Source organism: Rhipicephalus microplus, chromosome 4 (assembly GCF_043290135.1).
Source record: "Rhipicephalus microplus isolate Deutch F79 chromosome 4, USDA_Rmic, whole genome shotgun sequence".
NCBI lineage: Eukaryota > Metazoa > Arthropoda > Arachnida > Ixodida > Ixodidae > Rhipicephalus > Rhipicephalus microplus.
Window position 1 is genome coordinate 157,272,766 of NC_134703.1, and position 27,197 is coordinate 157,299,962.

Here is a 27,197-nt window from a genome sequence, read left to right on the forward strand (position 1 = left end):
TAAAGTTTACAAAGCATGCACCCATTGCACATATCCGCACATACTTGCTAGAACTACAACAAAAGTACACACGCCCTGATTTTTTTCCAGATGCCTCAAAGTCCAACACTTCTGTTTCATACGCAGCCATTGGTCCATCCTTCTCAAATACTGGCATCCTGCATCGTGATGCAGCATTTTTACAGGAGAAGCCTACGCAATACTTGCAGCTGTTAAACACATTGCATATATAAAACTACAAAAAGTGGTAATATACATGGATTCGCTGAGTGTGTTGAAAGCCTTGAAAACACTTTATACACGCAAAAACCAAGTTCTTAAGTCCCTTTATTCACTATTATGCACAGTCTACTCATCTGAACACCATGTTGTAGTCTTCTGGGTGCCGGGGCACCGTGAAATACAGGGAACGTTTTGGCAGATCTGCTGGCTGCATCCGCCAGCAACGATGCCACCAATGCATCAATACCAATCTCTGCATTTGACATGAAACCTTTCCTGACACGAAAGCTCAGAGGTTATTGACAAAACATGTGAAATAGACACACAAGAAATAAACTACATGTTATTAAGCCACAACTTGGTCATTGGCCGCCACTATCAAAATCGCGACACACAGAAATAACACTTATAAGGCTAAGATGAGGGCATACATACTCAACACATTTATATATTCTGTCTGCTGGTGATTCACCATTGTGTGCGATATGAGAAGAACCACTTCTGGTTCTCCACATTCTCGTCCAGTGTAATCAGTTGGACGCTCTAAGAAACAAACATTTTTTACTGCCCTACCGACAGAAGCTCCCAATACAACCTAGGATGCTCATTGATAGGAATCTGACTTGTAAATTTCACCCATTGTTTACATTTTTAAATGATGCACATAGTTTTCACTTCATATTTCAAGGGGATCTGTAGCAGGACCTGTTGTGACTACATTTCTGCCATAGTCTTATTATCATGACCTTTCGAAATTCACTGTCACTGTACATATTTCACGCCACTGTCACAATTTTAATACTTACGTTTTTACTCGCGTTAGCGCGAGAAATTTTAAGGCCCCTTTACAGCCATGCATCATATCATTGTTAATATCTCTAGTCTATCGAAATGGCACTCTTTGGCGATCAATTGGCCCTTGCGCCATTGAAAAACCACCCATCATCATCATTAGTTTACTTTGTGAGAAAAAAATTAACATGAGCTGTCCACGTATCGCGAATGACAGCCAACCGGCGCTTTGTTGGAGCTTTTGAATGCCGTGAAGCACAACAGGCCATTAGATAGTCGCAGAATTAGGACGTTTTTTTTTGGTTAAAATGGAATGAAACTGCACAAGATAGGTCGAACTAGAGATCATTAGAAATGGCCTCTACCTGTACTTTACACAAAAACGCAGTCTGATAAGTGCCATGACAATTATATATTGGTGATAGCTTCATTGCAAAACTGTGTTTAATGAGAAACAATTTTGGTTGTTTTTCAAGAAAGCACCGCATTACCTTTCCCTGTGGCTTGAGCATGTTTTCTTCTTCTAGGCGAACTTGAGGTACCTGGAGATGGGCAACCCAAAAGTGAAGTTCCTTCTTGTTGGGGTCACAAGAGCTAAAGTAAGAATGATTTTTTGTGTTAGCACTTCGACTTGGCAATATCAATCGCCGAAGCCTACAGAGTTGTTCCACATGTTATCACACTATAATATTAGAACAGAAGCAACACCACATATTGGTTACGTACCTTAATAGCTGAACGAGTACCCAGGGATGTTCTTTCTTAGAGGTGCATGACTTTAAAAATATTGCTAAAAGCATTGTTATATTCTGGTATGCTTTCTTGAATAATTCTTTTTTCTTCCACGATCGTGTTCTTCGTGCTTATGAAAATATTTGTTATAGTATGGGTCACTGATGTTTCAGGTCAGGAGAGCCCGAGGGGATAAGTCATCCAAGTATTTGTCAGATTTATTAAAAGTTTCTCGGTGATGCTTTTATAACATAATATCTTTTGCATTTAATCGTACATTTTTGTGCTAAATGCGACAAAGACGATATCATATGAATTCTCCCCGTCAAACACTTCATGCATGAGGAAAATTTCACCAGTCAACGGAAACGCTTCACACGTTCTTGAAAATGCTAATTCATTCAGCAGCAGCGTTAGCCATTCAGCACCAAACTAACATACGCTTGCTTTTTGTTTTATTTAATATAGGACCACGACTTTGCTAGAAATAATGGTCGTGAAATTGATGCGGGAGAGATGTTAGGTGGACTAGAACACTACAAAAAGGAAGGAAGAATACCGGGAAAATTTGATGTAGTGTACCTCGTGACTGGGTAAGTAAAGGGCTATGGTGTCTTCTTGTTCGGTAAAATGTTTTGCGAGAACAAATCAAGCATGCAGTTAAAATGCACTGTTCATTTTTTTATAGTACACGAAAGACGTTGCAGTGCTTTTAAGCCATTTGACGCAATATGTCGGTGATGATGTAACTACACTAATATATAAATAGAACTTGAACTTTTATTACAGGCTTGACATGACGAAAATCGCCAATGGAAGAAAGTCAAACGGCATTTTAGGTAAGTGGGCTATTCGTTAAAGAAAATGAGTAAAATTTTACAGCATTTCACATGCATTCGCCCAAGATGCCGGGAAAGCGAAAGCCATGTTCCTATTCTTCTCTTTAGATGCATTGATTCTCTTCTCCAACCCCTTCAATCAGACTTCTGCATGTCATAATGTATTGCAAAGCCTTCTCTAGTGGCCCCACGTTTGATTGTGGGACGACGTGATCAGATGACGCCAATAAGCATAGACGGAAATCATCATAAAAGAAACACCAAACATTTCGCGATAGCGAGCGCTGCGGAAGGGTTTACTAAACTTTGTCCTCTGTAGAACATAACTATAAAAAATGGGTGCGCAGCCTGCGGTTTACTGCAAAACCACCAGAACCTTTGACCCTTTTCTTTTTAACTTCATAAATAAAAGCCGACAAGACAGTTTTAACTTCAAATGAGGCTTTTGCTTGCAACGCTTGATCGTGAATTGCAACTTTGTGGTTATTGTGCGGAAAATAAATATCATTGCCATACTTATATTCCTGCGTTTCTCATATTTGTATATTCTTCAAATTTTCGAATTCTTTCTCTTTGCCTGAAAAGCCACGCCACTCCCCCACCTCTCTTTCCCAAGCGACCCCCAGCCGCGTTGGCTTCATAAAAGTTAGTTCTTCACCTGACAAGTTGTCGGCAACCCCTAGTCTAAGAGATTCCAGTTATATGGGGTCGAGCCCATGGAACGCTGCATTAACAAGCGTCTTCACAAGCACAGTAATTGATTGAGACAACACTACGGAATGCACCTGCTTAGGCAATGCCGCTTCAGCGAAACGAAAGAAAGGTAAATGTGCTGCTCTTCAGCTATTACGAAATTGGGAAATCTTTGTAGACTTGATAGCTGTGCTAGTGAGCCATCTGTGCTCCTCTACAAAAAAGAACTTTGGTTTAGTGGTGGTTAAGCTCAAATAATAGGACGTAGGGATATGTATGTTTGTCGCGCATGTGCCCATTGTTGTGAGAAAAAGGAAGTTTCTTTCGAATTATTAGCAAACACAAACAGTGGTAGGTATTTCATACCTGTAAAAGCCTGCTGAAGAAAAGCTAGTACACAGACTGCGGCTACGTGTTTTGTATACGCGATATTACAATGACAAGATTGAACAGGAGAAAGCTCCAAATGCACTGTTTGTCACACATTGGAGACTATTCATCACATTCTGTGCGTGGGCCCTCAGTACACGGCCGAAAGGTATGCAGTGAAGCACCCTATAGATCGTCTATACTGCTGACTCTTTCCGGAGGAGAAGTTTTTAGCTGCTTGAGAACTATTATATTACGTCCAACGCCATCTTGCAGGGTTTATCCAGATTTATCAGCGACAGGGGTTTAGATTCGCGTCTTTAGGGAGTAGAGAAACGTGAGACGAGACGGTTGCGATGAGACAGTGCCGAGGTCACAGCTTCTATTTGAGGCACAGGCGTAGGCGGAGTCGCAGCAGCAGCGTCCAGCCAGGCCAGGAGCTAAGCCAGTCCATTCTCGTGGCTCGCGTAGCGCGAGCCACGTGGCTCCTTTTCTGCTCGGCCAGCTGGCCAAAACTGGCGCGGCGCTACAAGAGCCTGGGGTGATGTGGCTTATGCGTAGAGATTTTCGGGCGCATCCTTCCTCACACAGGACAGTGTGTGAACTGACCCAATTTTCTATACCAGACTCGCCTCTCATCATGCTTCTCTGTTTCTTTCCTTTTACCCCTTTCCCTGTGAGGAGTAGCACGATAGATACTCGTACCAACCTCTCAGATTTGGGTGCACGTTAAAGAACCCCAGGTGGTCTAAATTTCCGGAGCCCTCCACTACGGCGTCTCTCATAATCATATAGTGGTTTTGGGACGTTAAACCCCACATATCAATCAATCATCAACTCGTACCAACCTCTCCTGCTTCTTTTCAATCAAACGTCTTCTTATTATTCCGGTAGGTGAGATGGTGGAAAACGCTTGTTTAGGAACTTCTTTGGGGAGCTACTTATGCTCACCCTTTCTTCGGTGGCTGCCGCGTGTACACTGGTATATCACGGATATATCAGCATCACGGGTATACCGGCTTGATTTCATAGTGTCGCAAGACCTTCTGCATGCATTAGAAATTTGTGCTCAAGGCCTCATTTGGCTTGCGGCATGTTCTTCGTCACTGCGTCGTCATTGGCACTGGAGAATATTTGGTACTTTGTGATACAGCATCTGCATCTCCCTAAGTTGTTGCCATTATTCTTCCGTAGTAGGCCTAGCGCAACTACACTGAGCAAAGCCGCTGCAGTGTGCTAGGTCAATTCTGGGTGACGGTGAATGCGATGGACGTCGAGGCCTCCAATTGTTGCAGCATGGAATGTTGGAAAAAAAGATTGAAGACGGAAGAGACGAAGAACTGGGCTTCGGAGTCACGTGCTGCAGCAGCAATCCACGGAGTTGGGCTGCGGTTTATTGCAAATAAACGCTTTTTTCTAGGCAACGAGATTCTAGAGTTTCTGAAAGTGGGGCTGAAAGTCATCGGAACAGTAAACCACGTCGAACTCAAAGTAATTTACTTCCTGCATACGGATTTGACTGACCGACTTACAGCTGCTCAACGCGTCGACGCAACATGAAATATCTTAAACTGAAACGTAAATATGGGAAAGCCCAATTAGTACGTTTATAAACGAGGCAGAGGCAACGCTCACTAAAGAAAGCGTCATGGAAGAGGAGCTTTGCATCCTCATAGAATGCATCAACCAGCTGCACACCAACTTGAGGGCCACCGACTTGGACATTGTCCTTCTGCTATTAACCGCAGAAGCGAAGACAGATTTTAAAGGGGTTGTGGAATGCAACAATCAAGTCACGACCACGTCAGCTAAGCTGAAGTACAGGTTACGCCAACGTAAAGATTCGTGGAACCATGCACTACCACCGGCAGCACCTACTGTACCCGTCACGCACACCCCAGCCTACCATCCAACTATCGAAAATCAACCTCATGAAGTTCGAAGGCAAAACATCATTGTGGACGCCTTTTTGGGAGCAGTTCAATCAACTGATCCACAAAAGTGGTGTGCTCGCCGACATAGACTGGTTCGTCTATTTACGTTCGGTTCTGACCGGCACTGCGGCATCAGCTATTGCGGGACTTCCAGAAATGGCAAGCTGCTGTTGTGAAGCCCTGGACCTTTTAAAACGATCCTTTGCCAAGATCAATGTCTTCATTCAGACTCACATGCAGCGACTCATCGATATGCGAACTGTGCAGTCCTCCAATGATCTTCGACTACTTTAATGCCTTTATGATTAGGTTCAAACCCAGACTCTTGTCCTCAAGACTCTCGGAGTATCGGAGGACATTTACACCGTGATGTTCTACTGCATCCTACTGAAGTCGCTTCCTCAGGATATCGTCCTTGACTTCAACAAGGCCATCGCATGCCAACGCACAGAGCACCTAGGATGGCCCACCAAAGTACCCGAAGGTAGCATGGAATCTTTGCTATTTTTTCATTCAGACAGAAGTAGAGTCTCGCGAGTGAACTGTTGTCCTGCACGCATCTACAAAAAAGCACATGTCGAAGTTCCAAGGTAGAGATTTACGCACTATCACGACAGCTTCTTCGTGACGTCAAGAGTTCACAACCGAGTCATTACTAACGTCGGCGAAACCGGTTTCAAGCAAGAACGCCAGATTTTTTTTTGTGAGGCCAACGCCCATACTACAGAGCAGTGTGACTGTCCGATTCCTTTCGAGAAAAACAAAAAAACGACTACTCAGAGTGGGCCGATGTTTGCTAAGTACATTTCAGCATCATTTGACGAAAAAGTCCAGAAGCAACGTGACATGTACAAAGTGCAATCAACACCGTGCTGAAACATTGTGTGATCCCCGGTTGCTGAAATCTATTAACAGTCCACAAACATCAGCAGCGCCGATGAAGCTAGAAATTATTGGAACGGGCAGCTCTAAACGGCCTGTGGTTCTTCCGACAGCTACAACTTGGGCCACTGGAAAAGGAAACACATGCCTAGTTCTAGTTTTATTCAATGGAGGCAGCCAGCGAAGTTTCATTACTGAACACTTGGCTGAAAATTTAAATTGTCACGTACTAGATCACGAGAACCTAACGGTGGGATATTTCGGAGGACAACATGGTGAAAAGACTTTCTAGCGTGTCCTCGTCACTTTAACTTCTCAGTGCAGTAAGACGACACTATAAATCAAAGCCCTCGTCACGACAAACATCTGTCACCAGTCTGTCCCACGACTGCATAAGGCCTTCATTGACAAGCTTGAAAAGAAAGAATGTTACTTCTGTGATGTTGATCAAGCCGCAAGCCCAAACTCGATTGATGTGTTGATCGCTAGTGACTATTATTAGTCACTTTTCACAAGCAATACGCGAAAATTAAGACTACGGACTCAATGTCGTCAAAATTAGTTTAGGCTGGACTCTACATCAGCCAGTAGCCTCCTCCTCTACTATCACATATTGCAATCAGCCAATGGTTCTGAAGGCAGTGACAGACTGTAAATTTACAACAGACAACTACGGTAACTTAAAAAACATCAGAATCATCATAAAAGGACCCACAACAAAAACACAGAAGGGATTTCAGTCAAAGACGCTTCCGGGCTATGGTCAGGAGTCAACGAGACACCATGTGCATCCATGAAGATGAAGAAGTTGACTTCGAATAATTCACACGTTATCGGCATGCAGTCTATGCAAGATTTGGAGTTGTATTTTGATAAACAGAAAGGAGAACCGACCGCCTTGACAATGATATAACATCCTGGCACTGACGTATTGTCGTCAAATCATGGAGGTTCTGCGGAAGTGTCGAAGCAGAAAACAGCAAACAAATGTCCGCAAACACTCACGACAGAAGCGACTTCAGGCCTAAGCGACACTCTTGGTGTCGAATTTTTCCTCAGCGAAGATAAGCCCTGGCAAGCAAAACCTGCGTGACTATTTGACAAAAGGAGCATGGGTCATGAATCATTCCCTTTCTGGTCGGCAGGACACAGTTGGCTTGCTCCTTAAGACCTTGAATGGCCGCACAACTCTACCGACCACCTCACAGCTAGGCTACTACACTATGCCTCCAAACGCAAGCAGAAGAGTGCCTCCAAGGGAGCCTTAAATTCCAAAGAAATGAAAGCCGGCGCAGTATACTTTTTTGGGAACATTGATTTACCGGATGTATTTCGGAAGTGAGAATAACGTTAAGCCAAAAGTTAGCGCCTCGTTCACATCGGTCAAGCGAGCCCCGGAAACTACAGATTCTTCGAATAGTGGAGCTCCACAGACTACCGGCTAGAGCTGCCGTGAAACCTACGAACCTTTTAGCATCTACTCGCTGGAATTGAACTTTTTGCGAAATTCTGCGCGCGGGGCAGTTTGTTGAAATAAAAAAGATCTAAGATGAATGAGATGGACAACTGGGCTTCAAATTCACGCACTGCAGCAGCAACCCACAGCTCCGGCGGTGGCTTATTGCTACTAAACTCCTTTTTCTACGAAACAGGAGGCTCAATTTTCTAAAAGGGAGTCGGTGATGTCGCGGGGCCGCTTACCATGCTACGAATGCAGCACATTGAAAGGAAGCCGTGCTGCCGTATCTGGTTGTACTGGCAGTGGCGCTGGCATGGTCACATTGGCAGAAGCGGCAAAAGAAGTGGCGGTTGTGAAGTGCTCGCGGTACTTCGCTTTTCCTTGACGCGTTGCGGTGGTTAACAGGTGGATGTTGTATGACACCGAGAGTTCTGGCGGTCGCTTGCGACGGCAGCGCAACGGTGCGTCGTCTTCACGTGGCCACAAAGAGGGAAGGGTTCGGTGTACTGCAGCAGCATAGCTCATCGTTTGTGGATCAGGCAGTGCTAGTTAGGCTGCTGCCACAATCTTCTACGAGCAAAGCTTTTCATAATCTAACTTTGTTCCGAGTCAGGCGAAACTGGCATATCTCCCGAACAGTATAATGTATGGCGGCGGCTTATAGAAGTACATACAAACTGCAGTTGAGTGATAATATGCTAAATGGTGCTGTACCGCTACTTTCCGATCGGCTGCCGCGCTGGCTATGCTTGTGTGCGTGGGAAACGAGTGCTTGTCTGTCTTCTAGATCGTCACTGTACGTGTCGGATCGTTGGTAGGAGATCGACGAAGAAGGGTGGCAGGCGCAGAGAACCACGGCAGCTTGTGCTTGTCGCCAGACAAACGTACACACAGACAGACAGACAGACAGACAGACGGACAGACAGACAGACAGACAGACAGACAGACAGAGAGACGCACGCACGCGCGCACACACAAATGAAAGGACAGATGAACGCACGGATGGACGGATGGATGGACGCTTCGCCCCACTCATCATCATTCATTCCTCGGATAGGCTGTGTTTTTTTGTTGCGAAAGTGTTTGATGCCAGTGTTTATCAAGACTTTATTTAAATGCTTGCATCTTGGCAATGACGTATAAAAATAAGATCAGAAAAAAAAAACCGTTGCCTCCTACATCTTTTTATGACGAGAACTAGTGTAAATGCGTCGCATAACGGGATGGTATTGCTTGAATGTTGTGTATTGGGGAACTATTTAGGAAAGCTTATTTGTAATATCGTCGTTAGTTTTTTTATCTAACGAATGAAGAAGCATGGTTTTCAACGTCAACAAAAAGCAAAGTAAAGACTCCCGTGACGGAACCCCGAACGCACCAACATTTGCCTACATATACAAAGTGGCCAAAGAACGGTTATGCAGCACGAAGAAGCGCTTTTGATAAATAGGAGGCGCTGCCTGCTTCGGCAATGCGAGGTGAGAAAGCGGAGGGGAGCGACGGTTTTGCTGGTGGATTCGCACTGTGGATACATGTGCGCAAGTATCCACAGTGCGATTGCAAAACTGAAGTATAGTACATTAAAATAAATTTCACAATGTTTTTGTCAATAACCTTACGGAAGGCGTAATCTTTGTTCATACTTTGATTCATGATCTAAAGCATTGCCTCCGAGATGCGGCGCACAGCAGTTCATCTGTAGAGCAGACGACGTATGACAACTTGCCCTAAAGCGTGTTCTTCAGTCTAAGGCGGCAGTCTTCGTGCCCCAAATGATAAAAATTTGTTATGAATCGTTTATGAAATCATTCAACATTCAATTCTCTTACCAAACGTGTTGCAAACACATGGCTGTCACAGCAGCTCCATCTGTGTGTCAGTAATGGAGAGGCGTCACTTACTAGAGGTCTCTGTGCTCTACGTATAAAAGTGAATTCAGATACTTTGGAATACCGTGTTCGAAACAGTTACTCCTATCTGATAAAAAAGCCTTTCTTCACCAAATGCGGTCACGATTACTCGCGTTTGAAGCTTATTGCCCCTTTTCCGTTATGATTTGTAGATTTCTAAACTTATCAGCGTATTCTCGAAAATCTATGATTTGTACCACGAATATTGTCGCTAAAAACAGAATAATGCAACATGCTTTTTTATATTACTGTATGATGGCCTTCGGTTGTCTATTTACGAGATTTTGAGAAAAGCCGAAGACGTGCTTTTTATATTATTCAAATTTCAGTGGAGTACACTTTAACTAATATAAAATATTTGAGGCAATATATAAAAGTTTACATTTGCCCTACGGCAGCAATAATTTATGTACCTAATGAACACACTATATTCTTAAAACGTGTCAACTTTCAAAACGCTGCTTGAATTACTTTTGGAGAAAAAAAAGGGGAATACGTAACTTATTTTAAACTGTCGCAAAATTAGACATTTTTAAAAGCTATTTTTTTAAGGTCTACAAACTTGAAACGATATGTATTCATTCTTCATTAAACATGCATTTCAGTTAAAAAATATCTTCCTTGAAACAAAAATATTTGTCTTTTTATAGCATCTGCAATTTTCGAAAATGGCAGGTGACGAAATTGGTGCCTCCGTTTTGGTACTATACTTCTATATAAGTAGCGCCTCCGTTTTGGTGAAGTTTGATATTTTTTTCTCGTAAGTTATGCCGTTAATCATAAAGCGAAGTTGACTGTCGGGCTACTTGGTGAGAGGTGCATGAAATATAAAATACTCAATCAAATCTGAAATATCAACTTTTGGACCCGTGTCGATTTCTCGTGGAATCACCCAGTTGTTAAATAAGGTGACAAGGTCGTGAGTGTCACACCAGCTTGCTGGGTATTCAAACCGTGACCAACGGGCAGACGCCGGCTTGGGCTTCTACACCATGACTGTAATCAGCGACAATGTTGTAAGGATATAGTATTTCTCGCTATGGCTGTATTATAGCGGAGGAGTTTGTACTACGCAAAACACTACTGAAGCTTGCGGCCAGCTCAGTAATGCAGCAGGGCTTCGGCGTCTTCTTTTTGACGCTGTGACTTTGGTTCGTGACTTCCTGTGTGCGTCGCGAACATGAAGGAACCAGCCCCTCCACCGGATGTCACCTGCTCGTTACTAAACAAGACGGCACTCGGAATATCAAATTAAAATAATTTTTTGTGGGTGTACCTATGCGCGCGAAAAAAAAAGTTATGGCTGAGCAATATACGCTGTACGCTGATAGCAGAGTTCACATCATTGGACATCGATAATCTATCTCATCTGCAAAAAGGGCGTCGGCATTTTTATGCATACGGCAACGAAAATTCTGACCCTATTGTTGGTGGTCGTGATATTTGCAGAAGTCTACAGTTCTCGTTGTGTGTTCCGTGTATGTTTTTTTGAAGTCTCAACATAAATTCTGTGTGTTTAGGGTTAGTAGAGAAACATGAAGAAGTATAGGAAGTTCCCAGACACGGGGGTTTCATAGAGTTGCATACAATAACAGCTAGGAAGAAATCTGGCGCTGCGATCGTGTCCCTTCATAGAAATTATGAGAAATACAGGCTTCGTATTCGATAAGGTTCGCCAGTGAACTGTCTACGGACATTTTTCTAGACTTTCAGTTTCGTTCTTTGCGCAACACAGGTAGCTGGGTGCGGTGAACAGGGCTGAAGCTGAGCCTTTGTTCAAAAAGGCTGAAGGCCACGAGATCTGATTTGCTGGGACGTTAGAGCTTTACGCGTCAGATTTGACAGTTTAAACGAATCGTCGTCTACTCATAACTGCACATAGCTGTAGCGTCTCTAGCCAGTGCAGAATATTGCCTCGAGTTCATGTTTTTCACGAGAGCATCTTGCCTGAAGTTGTTTTCAATAAACTGCAAAACAAACACAAATCTAAGTGAACGCAAAGCCACGCTCTACTGACTCGACTTCAATAGAAAACCAGACGTGCGTTGGGGGCAGACCACAGGAACCACTAAACTTGGCTAAAACTTTTCTTGGCACTGAAGGGAAGGCTATGGAGGCAGAGCTTCTGCATACATATAGGCGAAGTATAGTTCATTTTGGCGTGCGTCTCGTAACGCTGTGGGAAGTGACGCAGGTGCACCATCAGCGTTTTATGTAGATACAGACGCCGCTTAGCGTTTGAGGTGCACGTGAAAAGACCGAACTTTTCCACGCGTTCAAAAACGCGATATAACAACAGATAGAATAAAAGAAATACGAAGAGTTTACAGGTGTGAGCTGGGTCTTGTCTCAAATAGCTCCACGTAGAAAATAAAGGAGGAACATTTATATTTCATCTTCAAATTACACGCGCTACTTAGGAACTACTTTCACTGCCGGTAGAATGCACGTGATTAGGCTCCATAGCTTTCCATTCAGTGCCAAAAAGTTGTCGCCGAGTATAGGACAGACGCACCTAGCGTCGCAGAAGATGAAACAATAAGTGTTTCTCATTTATTACTGTACTGTAATTTTTACAAATAGATGATACATACCTTCAAAAGAAAAACGAGCATGTTTTTTTTTTTCAAGTGCTGTCAAAATTATTTCATTAAATCTTGATGTCGAATCTTGAACGCAATTGCACAGCGATTAATAGCCTGATGGTTGAACTTATCCAGGTTTCACTTTCATCGCCTCGTCAAATACTTTTTGCAGTAAAATTTGCGTATATATATTTGAGCAAGTTTTCATTAAATTTAAGTTCACATCACTTTGTTTAACACTCAGAAAAGAAGCGTCGCGAATCTATAGAACGTAATTCATTTGAAGCGGATTCGAAGCCTGTACTTCTAATATTTCTCGTGGGGGTACGAGCGCCGCTGAAGGAGCGTGCGTTTACATTAGCGCCAGATTCCAGCCAAGGAATTGTTGTTTAAAACTCTATGCTCAGACTTCGTTTAGGCCGTAGTTATGGGTGTAACAGATTGGCTTAACAAAATCGCTAAAAGAAGCGCGCGTGGCAATGAGATTCACTGAAACAAATCCAACACGATGACATTCGCCATAAAGTTATTTTAGGCAAATGTCTGACAGACCATGTATCTTTCAATGCACTAGCGGTGGCACCAAACTTTGCCCCCTGTATATACTTATGACAAAATTTTATGTGAACTTCTGCACTGTACTCACTTTACTGCACTAATAAGCTTTGTAAAACAGCCCTAATTTGAAACAATTTCAGGAAGGGCATATATGAGCACAGTTTGCTCGCATATGGCAATGGGTGAGGGCGAAGATACAGCTTTGTCATACAATGGAGTGGATACCCTTGCACACGAGCTTGCCCACACGTAAGTGCCATTGCACGCTACACCGATGACTATATGGTTTCCATTTTAACAATGCCCTTTCAACTTTCTTCCAGGTTAGGGTCACCCCATGACGAAACACCTGAGTGCCCGTGGGCTGATGGATATCTGATGAGTTATGTGGATGGAGGATTAAGAAAGTTTCGGCTATCACCATGCAGCCAGAAAAGCATTAGACAGTATGTGAGGTAAGCAAAGCCGTATGAATATTTTTTTATTATTGAGGTCTTTACTCACGGTGATTATGTACTCGAAACATGCACAATATTATCTCAATCAAATTCAGATTCAAGGTAAGGAATAAGCTTAACACTGCAAGTTTCTCAGAGATGAAAAGCTATTGTTACCACATAGCACTGCCAGGCGTTGTGGCCTGAAGTAGTTATGTTTTGTTGCCTCAGCCGTTGAAGACAACTACACTTGCATACACTCAAGACAACACAGAGGCAGCGTTTTGATCCTAATTGTAGAGTATAAAAAATGTGTGCGAGTTACACAAGATCAAATTAGAGTGACGTCAATGGTTCTTTTTTTTGCTTGCTGAGGCACTCTAAAGCCGTTCTCAGACCTCAGCGTTCCTTTGAAGGTCTATGGGGAAATGTTTTGATTCCTCGTACATCTTTGAGCACCATGGGTACGCCTTTTTCCGCGACGCCTCAACTGCGTGGTTTCGCAGCACTTTGAGCCATTCCAACGGAGTAGTCTCAAGCATCTCTTTTTTAGAAACTGGGTCAACAACGGCTGTTGCAACTACTGCACCATATGCGTCGGTGGCAGTGGTGACAAGTCGCTCAAGCCAAACAAGTCAGCCGAGGTCAAGATTGCAGCCGTCTCGCCCAACAAAGAGTCACTGAAGCCGCATATATTTGGGCTTCATGGGGCTACATCGTTCCTACCAGACCTTAGGTAGCTCCTAACGAGTGTAGGGGAGAAACGTTAAACCTTATTGAATATCCTGTAGCCTCGTCTACTGATAATGACCGTGGCTGGAAGTAGATCCTGTACAATACATCAGTGCCTAACGAGGGGCGGGAGCATTTATTGCCGCTTTGGCGTCGCTGCGCAGTTGTGCTCAGCGCATTGGTACTGACAGAAATCTTAAACTCCAAAGCTCGCTTATTTGTGCTGTTGTTAGAAATTTAGTACGTGCCTGATTACTTTTATAACACCACTGCTCAGCGCCCAGAAAAGAAAGCATGGGGCAGGGGGGGGGGGGAGACACCTTTAACGTGAACTGAAGGCACCAGTGACTGTCATGTTGTACATGCGTACAGCACTAGGAGAAAACTACTCTATACAACGGATCTCCGAAACAGACGTCTACAATTCCCGTAGCCAAGATGTTCTGTGAGTCCCGGTAAACGTTCCCAGAAACTTTCTGCACCTAGCCAGCTCATCTCCTGTGGCCTTGCAACAGTTATAGAACTTACAATCTAGCTCGGGTCAGCTTCCTCATAAGCGCCGACGTATCTTCATCAGGTGACTTATGTTTCGTTTTGTGAGCCACGCTTCTCTTCCTGGAGTGTGACTGTCTTCAAGCCACTTTTAACATCTTTGTACGACAGCTTTCACGTGGCTTGTAGGTTAGCTTACGAAAATGTTAGTTTGTTGGCTTTAACATTATTATTACCTATGCGAATGATGTACACAAGGTCTTGTGAAGTTCGCAAAAGCTCTATGCCTATAAAAAAGCTACTTAGCTGTCAAAACAAAGCAGGCGCATAATAATAATGAGTAATGTACCGAAAATGCGCTGATGCATATCTACTGAATTCTCAGCGATATAAGCAAAATAATCAAAGACTCAGTTGTGGCCTCTTACAAGAGTTTACAGCTGGCACACTAAATATTTTGGTTGCTCTATGATCGCCAAAAAAAACGTGAGTTTTCTTGCAACCTCAGTGTGTGATTCTCTAGAAACACACATCTAGCCCACTCGATGGCAGAAAACAAGTGATATTGTTTAAGCCTTCAAGCCCTTCATTTTTAACAGGCAGACATTTTAGTTTCTCGTTGATTTAGAATTACTGGGAACTGAAGATCACGAAGATGTTTTTTCTGAGCATCCCATCAGTAAGCGAAAAAATATCATGTCCTATATATAGGGCACCAAGGCTTTGTGGTTGTAAAGTAAATTAAGGTGAATTTAAACACAACTATTCATTCGACCCTCTTAGTGCAAGTTATCGTTGTGAAACTAACATACAGCAATCGTGTACTAGTTACAGCGCCTAAACTGTCCAATAGTAAGATTTGTGCTCGTGAAACATGCTTCTCATTGGACTTGAGTGGCCACCGTCTACTTGTTGAACACTTTGGATGATCCAACCTCATAATAAATGCTGAATCCTGCTTTGCGGCGCCAGAATTATTACCGCCCATGTTTGCAAGGGCAAGCTCATTATACTACACTTCATCGTCACTTTCTTCTAGCTCTATCACGCACCATATTCATAATTCATAAAAAGAAAAAAATTCATTAGCTATTAACTCGCTGTTAGAGACACCCCTACATATTACCTAATGGTGTTATCGATTGGTGCGTTTTGAGTGGCTGACGAGCTCAGCGTCGGAGCACTCCACTCTTTCGGAGGGCAACAGGGGAGGAATCCACCAATGGAACACACGTGCTTCCTCTGGAAAATATGGCAGGGTCCCAATGGAACGCGATACACGCGTCCCTCTTCTTGCTTGAGTGGGCACACAGGTGGCGACGTTACGATAGCCAAACATGGGCTCCGAAGCGAGGTGCAACCGATGGGAGCAGCGTCCGTTGGAGCTACCAAAATTAGCACCCTTTTAAGTCTCAGAGCGCTTGCCACTTCCGATATAATCAACCAATTTTCACGTATCAGAAAAAGTTGTTCCGCAGAGTGAATCTTGTGACGGAGCTCCTCCAGTTCTTTCAATGAAAGAGACAGGAGGCATTCTCAATCTGCTAATAGAAAAAACTTTCTCCGTACAGAACAGAATTATTATTACCAGAAGTTCTCCGAATCTGTCATAGGATGACATCATAAGGAATGTGGGAAGGTAGCTTGACTAGAAAAACAAAAACAATGCGAGCTTTTAGAAGAGCTATGCCTGAATTAGCCTGAATGCACTCAGAGGTCTTACAATTACTGAGCCTTCATGTCTTATAATGAGACATGGAGATTGTCCACTGCTGTGGGCGATGTGTTAGTGTTAGCGAAGACCCACTTTGTAAAATTGCAAGTTAAATATCTTAGAAACAACACGAAAAAGTACACCTACTTATTTAATAGTTAACCAATAAGGTGCCATTCCCTGTTTGGTTGTGGCGAGTGTCATCGTAATCGCATTTCGCAGTTTTTTTTTTTGCTTTGTGTAGTTCCAAAGAAGACGAAGACAAAAAATTACTACCTATGCTTGTGCAGGTGTATTGAGGATAGTTCGGATACCTTTTTTCAATTTCTAACTTTATTAAGTCAGATGGTAGCAAAATGTATTCCTGATTTTTTTAAAGGACGCCAGGGCCAAAACGGCTTTAGAAGAACGAGAAAGTCACATTGACTTCCTCAAAAGAGCATAAATTTGTTGGAACATCATTTTCACTAAGCAAAAAGGGTGTCATCATGATTTGAAATACAACAGCACCAAAAGCTTGAGACTTATCTTTTCAGAACCAGCAAAAAATTTCCTAACATCACTCATAGCACGCAGACACATCGAAAGTATGCTCATCGACCATTGACTCTAGAAATAGATGCAAATGAGCGGTATACGATTGCTATGAAATTATCGTCTTTACAGGTGGAAGAGCAAATTGCGCAAGGCATAAAATACAATTGTTCAAAAAAGAACGAATCCAGACGCCCCCTAAGGCATGCGTAGTTTCCGGTCCATTGCTAATAACAGCCTTCATGCTTTTCCAAAGTTGTCAAAGAACAAGAAATTTAGCCTGATCAAAAAAAAAAGCCGGCCTGTGCGGATCCCACAGCACAGTCACAGCAAAAGCTGATAAAGTGGTATTTCGGAGCCGTTTCTAAACTCTGCTTAGACAACTGCCAATAGTAAACTTTTTCGGTATTCACTACGCCATAAATAATGATAACGTCTGTGTAGTAGGCAGGTATTCACTATGCTATTCTTCGTTATTTTTTAGAGAAGCATGGCATCGGCTACACACTTGCTAAGAATTTTGTGAATTTTTTTATGCAGTGGCTGACGACGATGAAGAATGGTGCCTGAAATGTGTATGCTTCATATTTATTGCGAAGAACAAGTTTTAGAGGTGAAGCTCCTTAAGCCGTGGGTCGTACGTCCGCGATGTATGTAGTAGTAGTAGTAGTAGTAGTAGTAGTAGTAGTAGTGGTAGTAGTAGTAGTAGTAGTAGTAGTAGTAGTAGTAGTAGTAGTAGTAGTTGTTGTTGTTGTTGTCACTGTCGTCATAGTGCTCCGGCCATGGAGGTAGCCACGTCCAAGGCCGGAGCAGTGGAGTGGCTCGTGCGCGTGCTTTTGAATTAAGGAGGAAATACGCACTCGTTATACATAATTAAAAACATAGTTGTTTCTGATCATATAACCTACAGAGTCGAACAATACTGATTTTGACCTAGTTGGTACTTGAATAATGATATGCTTTGGCCGCAAATAACACAAACACAAAGTAAAGCAACCCACACAACGACAAGCACAAGCAGCCCTTCCAACTACAGTAGACCGAGCGCAAACTCAGACTTAAGTAACAACATACACACCTGCGCAGTCTTCACATTGCCTTAGGCTATCCACCTATCAAACAATCTCTTCTCTGATACGTGAAACGCCACCGATGGTTCACTGACCGCTCATCTTTCTTTTTAATGTAATAGGCGTCCATCCACTCCCGCGCAGTTTTATACCTACTTCTACCTAGAATCTTAGTGTCGATAAAACGTCGTACATACCCGCAGGCTTCACAATGCACAGGGAATGCATCAAGCCATCTTTCATTCGATTTAATTTAAAGCTCCCTAACCCGTTTATAATGTAGTGTCCGGTATTCTCTATGTACGAGTTGCCACAAGAAAAAAACAATCTCATAAACAACGCCTTTGACATATTACCCGTACATTGTGAACTGTTTCTTGTTGCATCCCTGATTCACCTGCGTTCGAGTATCGATTACTTCATCTCCAATAGAATTTGACTTGAATTTGATGCTTACTAAAACGTTAGTAACAGAAGGACGCATTTTGATCACTATCTTACCAGAGAAAGCTGCCACGTTTACCTCACTGGGCATTATCTTCTTGGTTTTAAGAAGGTTTAGCGAGGGTTGGGTCGCAGTGCCAGAAAATGGCAGCGGTGACAGCTGGAAACTAGAAACGAAGCGCAGGCCGTAAGAGAATGCGCGTGTGTCACTTCTCTAGTCCGGCCATGCCACCTCTCGCTTATCGCTTCGAATGTCCGCTGGATGGCGGTACTTCTATATAAATAATATATGATGAAAAGATGCAAGATAGTGGTACTTGAAGTGTTCACGTGATTGGCAGAAGGATGACAGATGCACGGACGAAGAGATGAACAGACAGACAGATGCACGGATGGACGCACAGACGAATGCACGGGTGGATGCATTGTTGCACGGACGCATGGACGGATAGATGGACGCACAGACGAACGCAGGGACGGACGCAAGGACGGACGCACAGACGGATGCACACAAGGTCGAACGGACGCACGGATCTGCGGACGGGCGCAGGAACGGGTGGACGCATGGAGGAAAGCACAGACGCGCAGACGGATGGACGCATGCACGGTTGCACAGGCGCTCGCACGGATGGATGGAAGTAAGGGCAAACGAATGTGCGGCAGCGTGGACGGACTGATGAACGCTTCACTCCACTCATCATCATACACTCCGTGGATATGCTGTTACTTTTTTGTGAGGAGTTAGAGCATACAAACGCCTTTCTGTTTTTATATTCAATTTATGTGACGCCTGGTTGATTCTTTGATGTTTCAAAACTCTTTATTACTCATAACGCTATTCCTCTCCCGATGTCAAGCCTGTCTAAAGCCAGTTTCGATACGAGATGCAAGCAGCAGCATGGCTTTGCAATAAGGAAAAAAATAAAAGTAGCGTGGCTCAGTGGTAGAGTGCTGGGCTGGCAGGCAGAAGACCAGGGTAAGAATGTCATTTGTGCTTGGTGTTTATAGTGGCGAAGCTCCTTACAGTGGCACCTGTTCGTTCCTCGTAGTCGTAGTCGTAGTGTGTAACCTGTCTCCTTTTTGATCTGCAAGGTGGTCCTGGTGGGAGATTTCTTCTATGCGTTGTTGAACAAAAAAAAAATTCGTAGTGTGCGCGTTTACCAAAAGCCGAATGTTCCTGTCTTTCATTCCCCATGAGCAGCCATAGGCATGTACATTGAGAACTATCTGGAAAGAAAGGGTTGCTACGTTATACTCGCTGGGCGTAACTTCCTTCGTTTTAAAAAGGTTTAGCGAGTGAGCCGCAGTGCCATGAATACCGTCAAGAAGTATATGCCATGAACTCAAGGTAGTTAAAGGTGGGAAGTAGGTACAAAGCACAAGCCTTAAGAAAGTAAAAGCCGAATTCTCCTGTCCCTCGTTTCCCATTAGCAGCCATTGGCATGTACATTGAGCACTATCTCACAAGAAAGGATTGCTACGTTATACTCGCCGGGCGTAACCTCCTTGGTTTTAGAAAGGTTTAGCAAGCATTGGGCCGCAGTGCCATGAATACAGTGAAGTGGTATATGCCATGAACTCAAGGTGGTTAAAGGTGGGAAGTAGGTACGAAGCGCAAGCCACAAGAAAGGAAAAGCCAAATTCTTCTGTCCCTCATTTCCCTTTAGCAGCCATTGACATGTACAGCACCATCTGACACCATCTGACAAGCACCATCTGACAAGAAAGGGTTGCTACGTTATACTCGCTGGGCGTAACCTCCTTGGTTTTCGAAAGGTTTAGCAAGCGTTGGGCCACAGTGCCATGAATACAGGGAACTAGTATATACCATGAAGTAAAAGTGGTTGAAGGTGGGAAGTAGACACGAAGCGCAAGCTGTAAGAAATTGTGCGTGTGCCACCTCTTGTTTAGTCCTTGGAATGTACGCTGGATGCCGGTGCTTGTATAACGGAAATATATGATGAAAAGATGCGAGATGGTGGTACTTGGAGTGTTGAATAGGTGAACGAATGGACACACAGACATATGCATAGACGAACTCACGGGTGGCTGAACCGATTGATGGACGCATGGACAGATGCAGGGGCGGATGCATAGAGAATCGCAGGGACGTACACACAGACGGACGTGCGGACACACGAACAGACGCACGCATGGACGGGTGAATGGACGCACGGATGTCACACAGATGGACGCATGGACGGACGGAAGCAAGAACGAATGGACGGACAGATGCATCGCCTCACTGTTCATCACTCCCTTCGTCGACATGATGCCATTTTTTTATTTACGATGAATTTTTTATTATTTTTTGCGATGGTGGTTACGGACACAAATGGCGGAGGCACCGTACTTGTCTGTCGGTGCCACCGGTGTCCGTAACCACTTCGCTCAAAATAAGATTAAAAACTCCTACTTAGCACATAGTAGGCTTATAACCAGCGTCCGCTGCGTGCCAGCCCAGTATTTCACCACTGAGCCACGCTGATGTTTGTTACTTGTTCGCAAGGTTGTCTTAGCCAGGCTTAATGTCGGAAAAATAATGGTGTTAATATGAGTAATAAAGCGTGTTAAAACAGCAAAAAAAATACCAAGTGTCACACAATGAAAATAGCGTAACGAGTGGGTCGTCCAGTACTTCAGTGAATTAGAAAAGCTTGTTCTTGATCACCTAGTAACTATGGCGCACACCCACCTTAGGCATAATTCCTCATCGTCGTCAGCCAGTGCATGAACAATGGTGGTGGTGGTAAAAACTTTATTATTAACTGCGGCAAATTCGTGACCTGGCTCCGGTCCTCCTCGGCTTCCTCCTGGAAGGACCGGAGACGCTATCATATCCTTATCGCCTCGCGGGCTTCCTGGATAGCCCACAATTGATCTTGAAAGTTGGAGCTACGTAGTGCAGCCTTCTATCTCGCCGCAGCTTCATCTGAAGAGACGGCATTTTCTTTTGCTAAAACTGCACATTCCTTGAGAATGTGCCTTAGTGATGCGTGAGTCCAGCCGCACAATTTGCAAGTACCATCTGAATAGACATCTGCGTGTATCCTCTCAAAAATAATGGCGTTGCGGAAGGTCTGGGTTTGCAATTGCCTGCACTCTACCACTTGATAAGTGATACATAATAATCTATACAATTTTAACAAAGTTTGAGTAGAAAAAAGAAATAAAACATTCGATGTGAGAATAGCAGGGTAAAAGCTAAAATATGTGCATCTTGACAAGCCCCGCCACCCCGACACCAATGACAACAAAGCGTCGTACAGAAAGAGATTTACTTGAAGCAAACATTTGAACTCGCACTGCAAAAATTAAGGCAAATACTTAAGAAGCATTTTTCATGTAAAGCTATACGATCATTTCATAGAGGCTAAACGATCATTATAGGCCTGGTGGCAGAAACAAAACACAATAGGCAGTTGAGAAAGCACAATCCAACACTCAACAAACAAGTTGAAGAACAGTGCTGGACTTTTTGTCAGCAGAATTAGGACGAGGTCCTAAACGCAGTGGACGAACAGATTGGCACCGTTAACACGTGGCGCCTGCTTCAGCTCCTGCTGGACCTGCCCGAGAACAAGTAAAGTCAAAGGAACACCATGAGCAGGATAAACACGCCAAGGGCGAGAAAAAAATCCTTTCGGAGCTCTGCGAAAGGTACGCCCCTCAGAACTCGGCTACTCCACACGGGTAATACACGAGAAAGCCCAACCCTTATCTGAACAGGGACTTCCACGAGGCAAAAATCTGGGCCGTGTTGCAAACGGTCAACAGGAAATCAGTCTTGTGATCGGACGGCGTAACCAATAAGGCCCTTCATAACTTAGACAACGAGACCATCTGCTAACAGACTCAGTAAATCAACGAATGCTGGACGCAAGGGTACGCACCTGATCAATGGAAAAGATAAACAAAAATTGCAGCATATCCACGGAATAAATGATGGAGAGTGGGGCGAAGCATCCGTCCGTCCATTCGTTCTTACTTCCGTCCATCCATGCATCCGTCTGTGTGACCGTCCTTGTGTCCATCCACTCGTCCGTGCGTGTATTTGTTCGTGCGTCCGCACGTCCATTTGTGTGTTCATCCCTGCGTTCGTTCATGCATCCGCCCCTGCTTCTGTTCATGCGTTCATCCGTCCGTGCTGCCATCCGCGCGTCCATCCAATCATCTGTCTTAGTGTCCGTTCGTTCATCTATTCAACACTCCAAGTACCACAATCTCGCATATTTTCATCTTACATTCCTCATATAGAAGCACCACCATCCACCGGACATTCCAAAAACTAAAGCAGAGGTGGCACACGCACACTTTCTTACGGCTTGCGCTTCGTGTCTACTTCTTACCTTTAACCACCTCGGCTTTTTGGTATATACTAGTTCACTGTATTCATGTCCCTGCGGCCCAACGCTCGCTAAACCTTTCTAAAACCAAGGAAGTAACGGCCAGCGAGCATAACGTAGCAACCGTTTCTTGTCAGATAGTGCTCAGTGTACATGCCAATCGCTTCTAATGGGGAAATAGAGACAGGAGAATTCGGCTTTTAGTTAACGCGCACGCTGCGAATTTTTTTGTTCAACAACGCACAGGAGAAATTTCCCACCGGCATCACCTTGCAGGTCGAAACGAAAGACTGGTTACACATTACTACTACAACCTCTACTGCGTGGGACGAACAGGTGCCGCTTTAGCTTCGCCCCGAAAAATGGTGCTCATCCCCAAGTCCGGAAAACCCACAAATCTTGCCAACCTTCGCCCCATATGTCGCTTACTTCCTGCGTCGCAAAGGTGATGGAACATGCATTGCTCAGTCGTATCAACGAATATTTGGACGACATTGAAGCGTGCCCGGACACTATGCTTGTGTTTCGAGCTCAATGGTCCACACAGGATACAATGTTTCAAATCAAACATCAAATACTTGACAACAAGACCAGAAGTCATACGGCCATTTTAGGATGAGACCTCAAGAGAGCCTTTCACACCGAAGCTCACGCAGCCATACTACGCAAGATGGCCACACTAAATCTAGGCAACCCAACGTACAGGTACGTGATAGATTTTCTCGCAAACACAAGTGTCTCCTTAACGCTGGGCCAACTCAAATCCTAAGACAGGAGGCTTGGCAGCGTCGGCACTCCACAAGGCTCCGTCTTCTCGCCGACGCTCTTCAATCTCGTTATGATTGGCCCCCCCAAACACCTCAACTCCACAGAAAAAGTGCATCACGCTGATACGCAGACGACATTACGATTTGGTTATGCGATGCAAGTAACAGAAACTTCGAGCAGCGGCTACAAACTGCGATTTCAGTAGTGAAACAGTGCCTATATTGTGGGAACAGGGTTTCACTGCATAAACAATTGGCACAAAACTTCCTGCGATTGTTGAGCGGATACCACCCTTCGCAGAAGAATAACGAAAGATGCATAGCAAATGCCGGCCTGCTACCCAGAAAGCAATATTATTAATGCCGTAGTGGGTACCCAGAAGGTATGCTTGCAGCAGTTAGAGAATAACTGTTCTAGCGTTCCCTGTGACTCTGCTGCGCCTTTCGCACAGGCCAGGCATTTGTTTATCTCATAACAGTTTTCGCTGTAAAAGATTGATTGCTGAGGTAACTGAGCACACATTGTAAGCGTGGTGACTCTTTGAACAATACATAGTTTTTGAAGGCCATAAAGGCCAGTTCACGCGTGGCAGGCAGTGTATGAATGGCAAGTCATGGCAAATGAATTTGTTTGTCAATGATGATATTTTACAATACAAACAGATATATATTACGGGCACCTGCAGCCAGCTTGCACAAAATTGTTCATTTATGGCAGGGCTGAACTGAAGCTTTTTTGACTACCGTAATTCTGATAATATAGAGCAATTTCCCACATTTTGCCCAAAATAATGTCAGGGGTGCAACGGTGTCAAACGTCTTCCTGATTAGATGCCTACAGTGGCCTCAAAACTTACCTCACGATTCTGATTGTCGTATATAAGAATTTCGATATATGTGGCTATCACACGACATTTTTTTTTCTTTCAGGAAACAATCCGAAGAATGCATTAGAGTTCTCAACGGGCATAACTTCCTGAAAGATGAAAACAGGTTTCCAGGGCAGACAATTCGTGCACAGTTCTTCTGCAAAAAACAACTGAAGCAAGATGGGCAAAGACGTCAAAGACAAAAACTCATTGTGAAACAGGTATGATAAAAGCAGAATGCTTTCTCGTGAAATATAGAGATCCCAAGTAGACAGGTTTATTTACACATAAACCGAATATCTCAAGCCGACCTTATCATGCGGGCGGCAGTTCAGAAAGGTAGTACCGGAAGCATAGGAAAGATGAAAGTAGTCCTTTTAGCAGAAGGCGGAGTAGTTTGAAAAAATTTGTCACGTTGAATTACTACTTTCAAGACCACTTTTTCCACGTTCTATACAAGGTTCAAAATCCATCAGCTGCGATCTTTAAAATCACTGAGTTATCGACGGAGGTCTCGAAGTTTTTCCTCAATGGATTTGTGCCTGAAAATTTACTCACCAACACTGACCCTCACGAAAAATATTCTTGTTACCAGTTCAGTATGCATGGATTAGCTAAACAAAGTAGTGATATTCGCATATGTAATAATATAGGGACAGTATTATGTATATGTAACAAAAGTTTATTCCTTCAGAAGCTGCGAACTAATAGCTAAAGGTGATTGGGCTGCATGTGAACCACGTGCCATGCGTTTGATGGCCCCTGATTGAAAGGCTCCTCATAGGTTTTTCCAATATTTTAAAAATTACCCTACTTTTATTGACCAAGGTAACCTTGACGAAGCATAGCCCATCAAAAATGGTTTGATAACGCTGAACATATTGTGGTATTTCATACTCTTGATGTACCATATCGCGGTGAATGTAGTAACTGACGTGGTTTAAATAACGAGTTCACTAGAAGATGAAGAGAGTAGAAGAAAATGCAAAGAGAGACAGAGAGAAACAAAGGAGGAGACGAAAATTGAGGACACTTATTCTTCGTCCTCAAGAAGTGAATGTTATATACATATTTTGTCTCTACTGCGTAATTGAACCACTTAGGGCATACTTTTGATTGTGTGGTGTTAGTCGAAAAGCTTAAATTGCAGATCACTGGAAAACATAATTGATGATGTTTAACGTGACTTGTGTTATTGAAGCTTTCGAGTATGGCTGAATTCTGTGTAATTGGTATAATGTTTTAGGCCACGAGGAATGATACGCGTGAAATATTCTTCAAAATTGCTACGCATCTACTATGTTGTCTTAAGGCAATGCAGGCAGCAATGTGTGTGCCTTACGAGTTTTCAGTTGAGACATATATACAGCAAGCACCTATTTGGAAAGCATGCGTAATTTCTACCGCACTTTCAAGCAGATACGCAGATGTGTGGTGGAACACATGCTTGCCACGCAAACGGCCTGGGTTCCATCCTCACTCGCACCCGGATATTTTTATTATTTATCCTATATGTACCATCTTCATTTAAGGCCACAGAGAAGGTGCTTTTTCGCTCAGAACCAACAAGGCTGACGCCTACGCCTGAACGTCTGCGAAACGGCTCAATAACACCTTCGTATTTGAACAGCGAGAACGATTCATTGAGATAACGAGCAAACAGAGAGAAAAAACAGATAGAAAACGGAGAGTTTCTTCACTAGGGTGAAGAAATCAGAAATCCCCGCAGCAGCTGTTTTAGCAAATGCAGCTCACTGTTGAAATACAAAATGACAAATATGACAGCTGTTACTCTGCGATCGTGCTCTGTATACTTGTTCGTTTGTTTCGTCCGTGCTTCTTTGTATTAGAGAATTGTGGTTAAAGTTCAAAACTGAGTCGCTTGTTAGTTAGCGCTTATCGTGTGCGCGTGGGCTTTTGATGCATTTCATGCACTTCATTAGGGTGCTGATTCATGCACTTTATTAGGATGCACTTCATTAGGGTGCTGATCATTAGGGTGTAATTGGTAAAATGTTTTAAGCCACGAGGAATGATACGCGTAAAATATTCTTCCAAATTGCTACGCATCTACTATGTTGTCTTAAGGCAATGCAGGCAGCAATGTGTGTGCCTTACGAGTTTTAAGTTGAGACATATATACAGCACGCACCTATTTGGAAAGCATGCGTAATTTCTACCGCACTTTCAAGCAGATACGCAGATGTGTGGTGGAACACATGCTTGCCACGCAAACGGCCTGGGTTCCATCCTCACTCGCACCCGGATATTTTTATTCTTTATCCTATATGTACCATCTTCATTTAAGGCCACAGAGAAGGTGCTTTTTCGCTCAAAAACAAAAAGGCTGACGCCTACGCCTGAACTTCTGCGAAACGGCTCAATAACACTTTCGTATTTGAACAGCGAGAACGATTCATTGAGATAACGAGCAAACAGAGAGAAAAAACAGATAGAAAAGGGATAGTTTCTTCACTAGGGTGAAGAAATCAGATTGCAAGAAATTAGAATGTCACATGAAAAAGGATAAGCAGCTCGATACTTTCTGGACGCCGCTGAGGTCCCAAGAAGGATTCCCGAATGAAATACACAGGTATACACCGCACAAGTACGATTAAACAGTTGTCATAGTTGTGAGGTGTCGGCATTTGAGGAATACACTTCAATTGCCCAAATGCAAAAGCCGATGCCGTATGATTTCTCTTCATTCTTTCACGGCGGAATGTCGAAGGACCCCTCTGAGTTTTGTTTCCCTCAGTGGCGTATGATGCCAAGTCTTCATGACCGTGCTACCTCCGTTTTTGTTGTGATAGCAAT

At 43.7% G+C, this 27,197-nt stretch overlaps 1 protein-coding gene across 4 annotated transcripts in view; it reads left to right on the forward strand.

The window, feature by feature from the left end:
• The window catches only part of LOC119172443 (venom metalloproteinase antarease-like TtrivMP_A), a 182,760-nt gene that overhangs the window by 75,888 nt on the left and 79,675 nt on the right, over nucleotides 1-27,197 (forward strand). For all 4 annotated transcript variants that reach the window (XM_075893807.1, XM_075893806.1, XM_075893809.1 and 1 more), the window contains exons 7-12: nucleotides 1,542-1,613; nucleotides 2,215-2,339; nucleotides 2,536-2,585; nucleotides 13,116-13,224; nucleotides 13,299-13,430; nucleotides 24,442-24,601. In XM_075893807.1, the coding sequence (XP_075749922.1) occupies nucleotides 1,542-1,613; nucleotides 2,215-2,339; nucleotides 2,536-2,585; nucleotides 13,116-13,224; nucleotides 13,299-13,430; nucleotides 24,442-24,601 (648 nt within the window). The remainder of the gene's footprint in view (nucleotides 1-1,541; nucleotides 1,614-2,214; nucleotides 2,340-2,535; nucleotides 2,586-13,115; nucleotides 13,225-13,298; nucleotides 13,431-24,441; nucleotides 24,602-27,197) is intronic.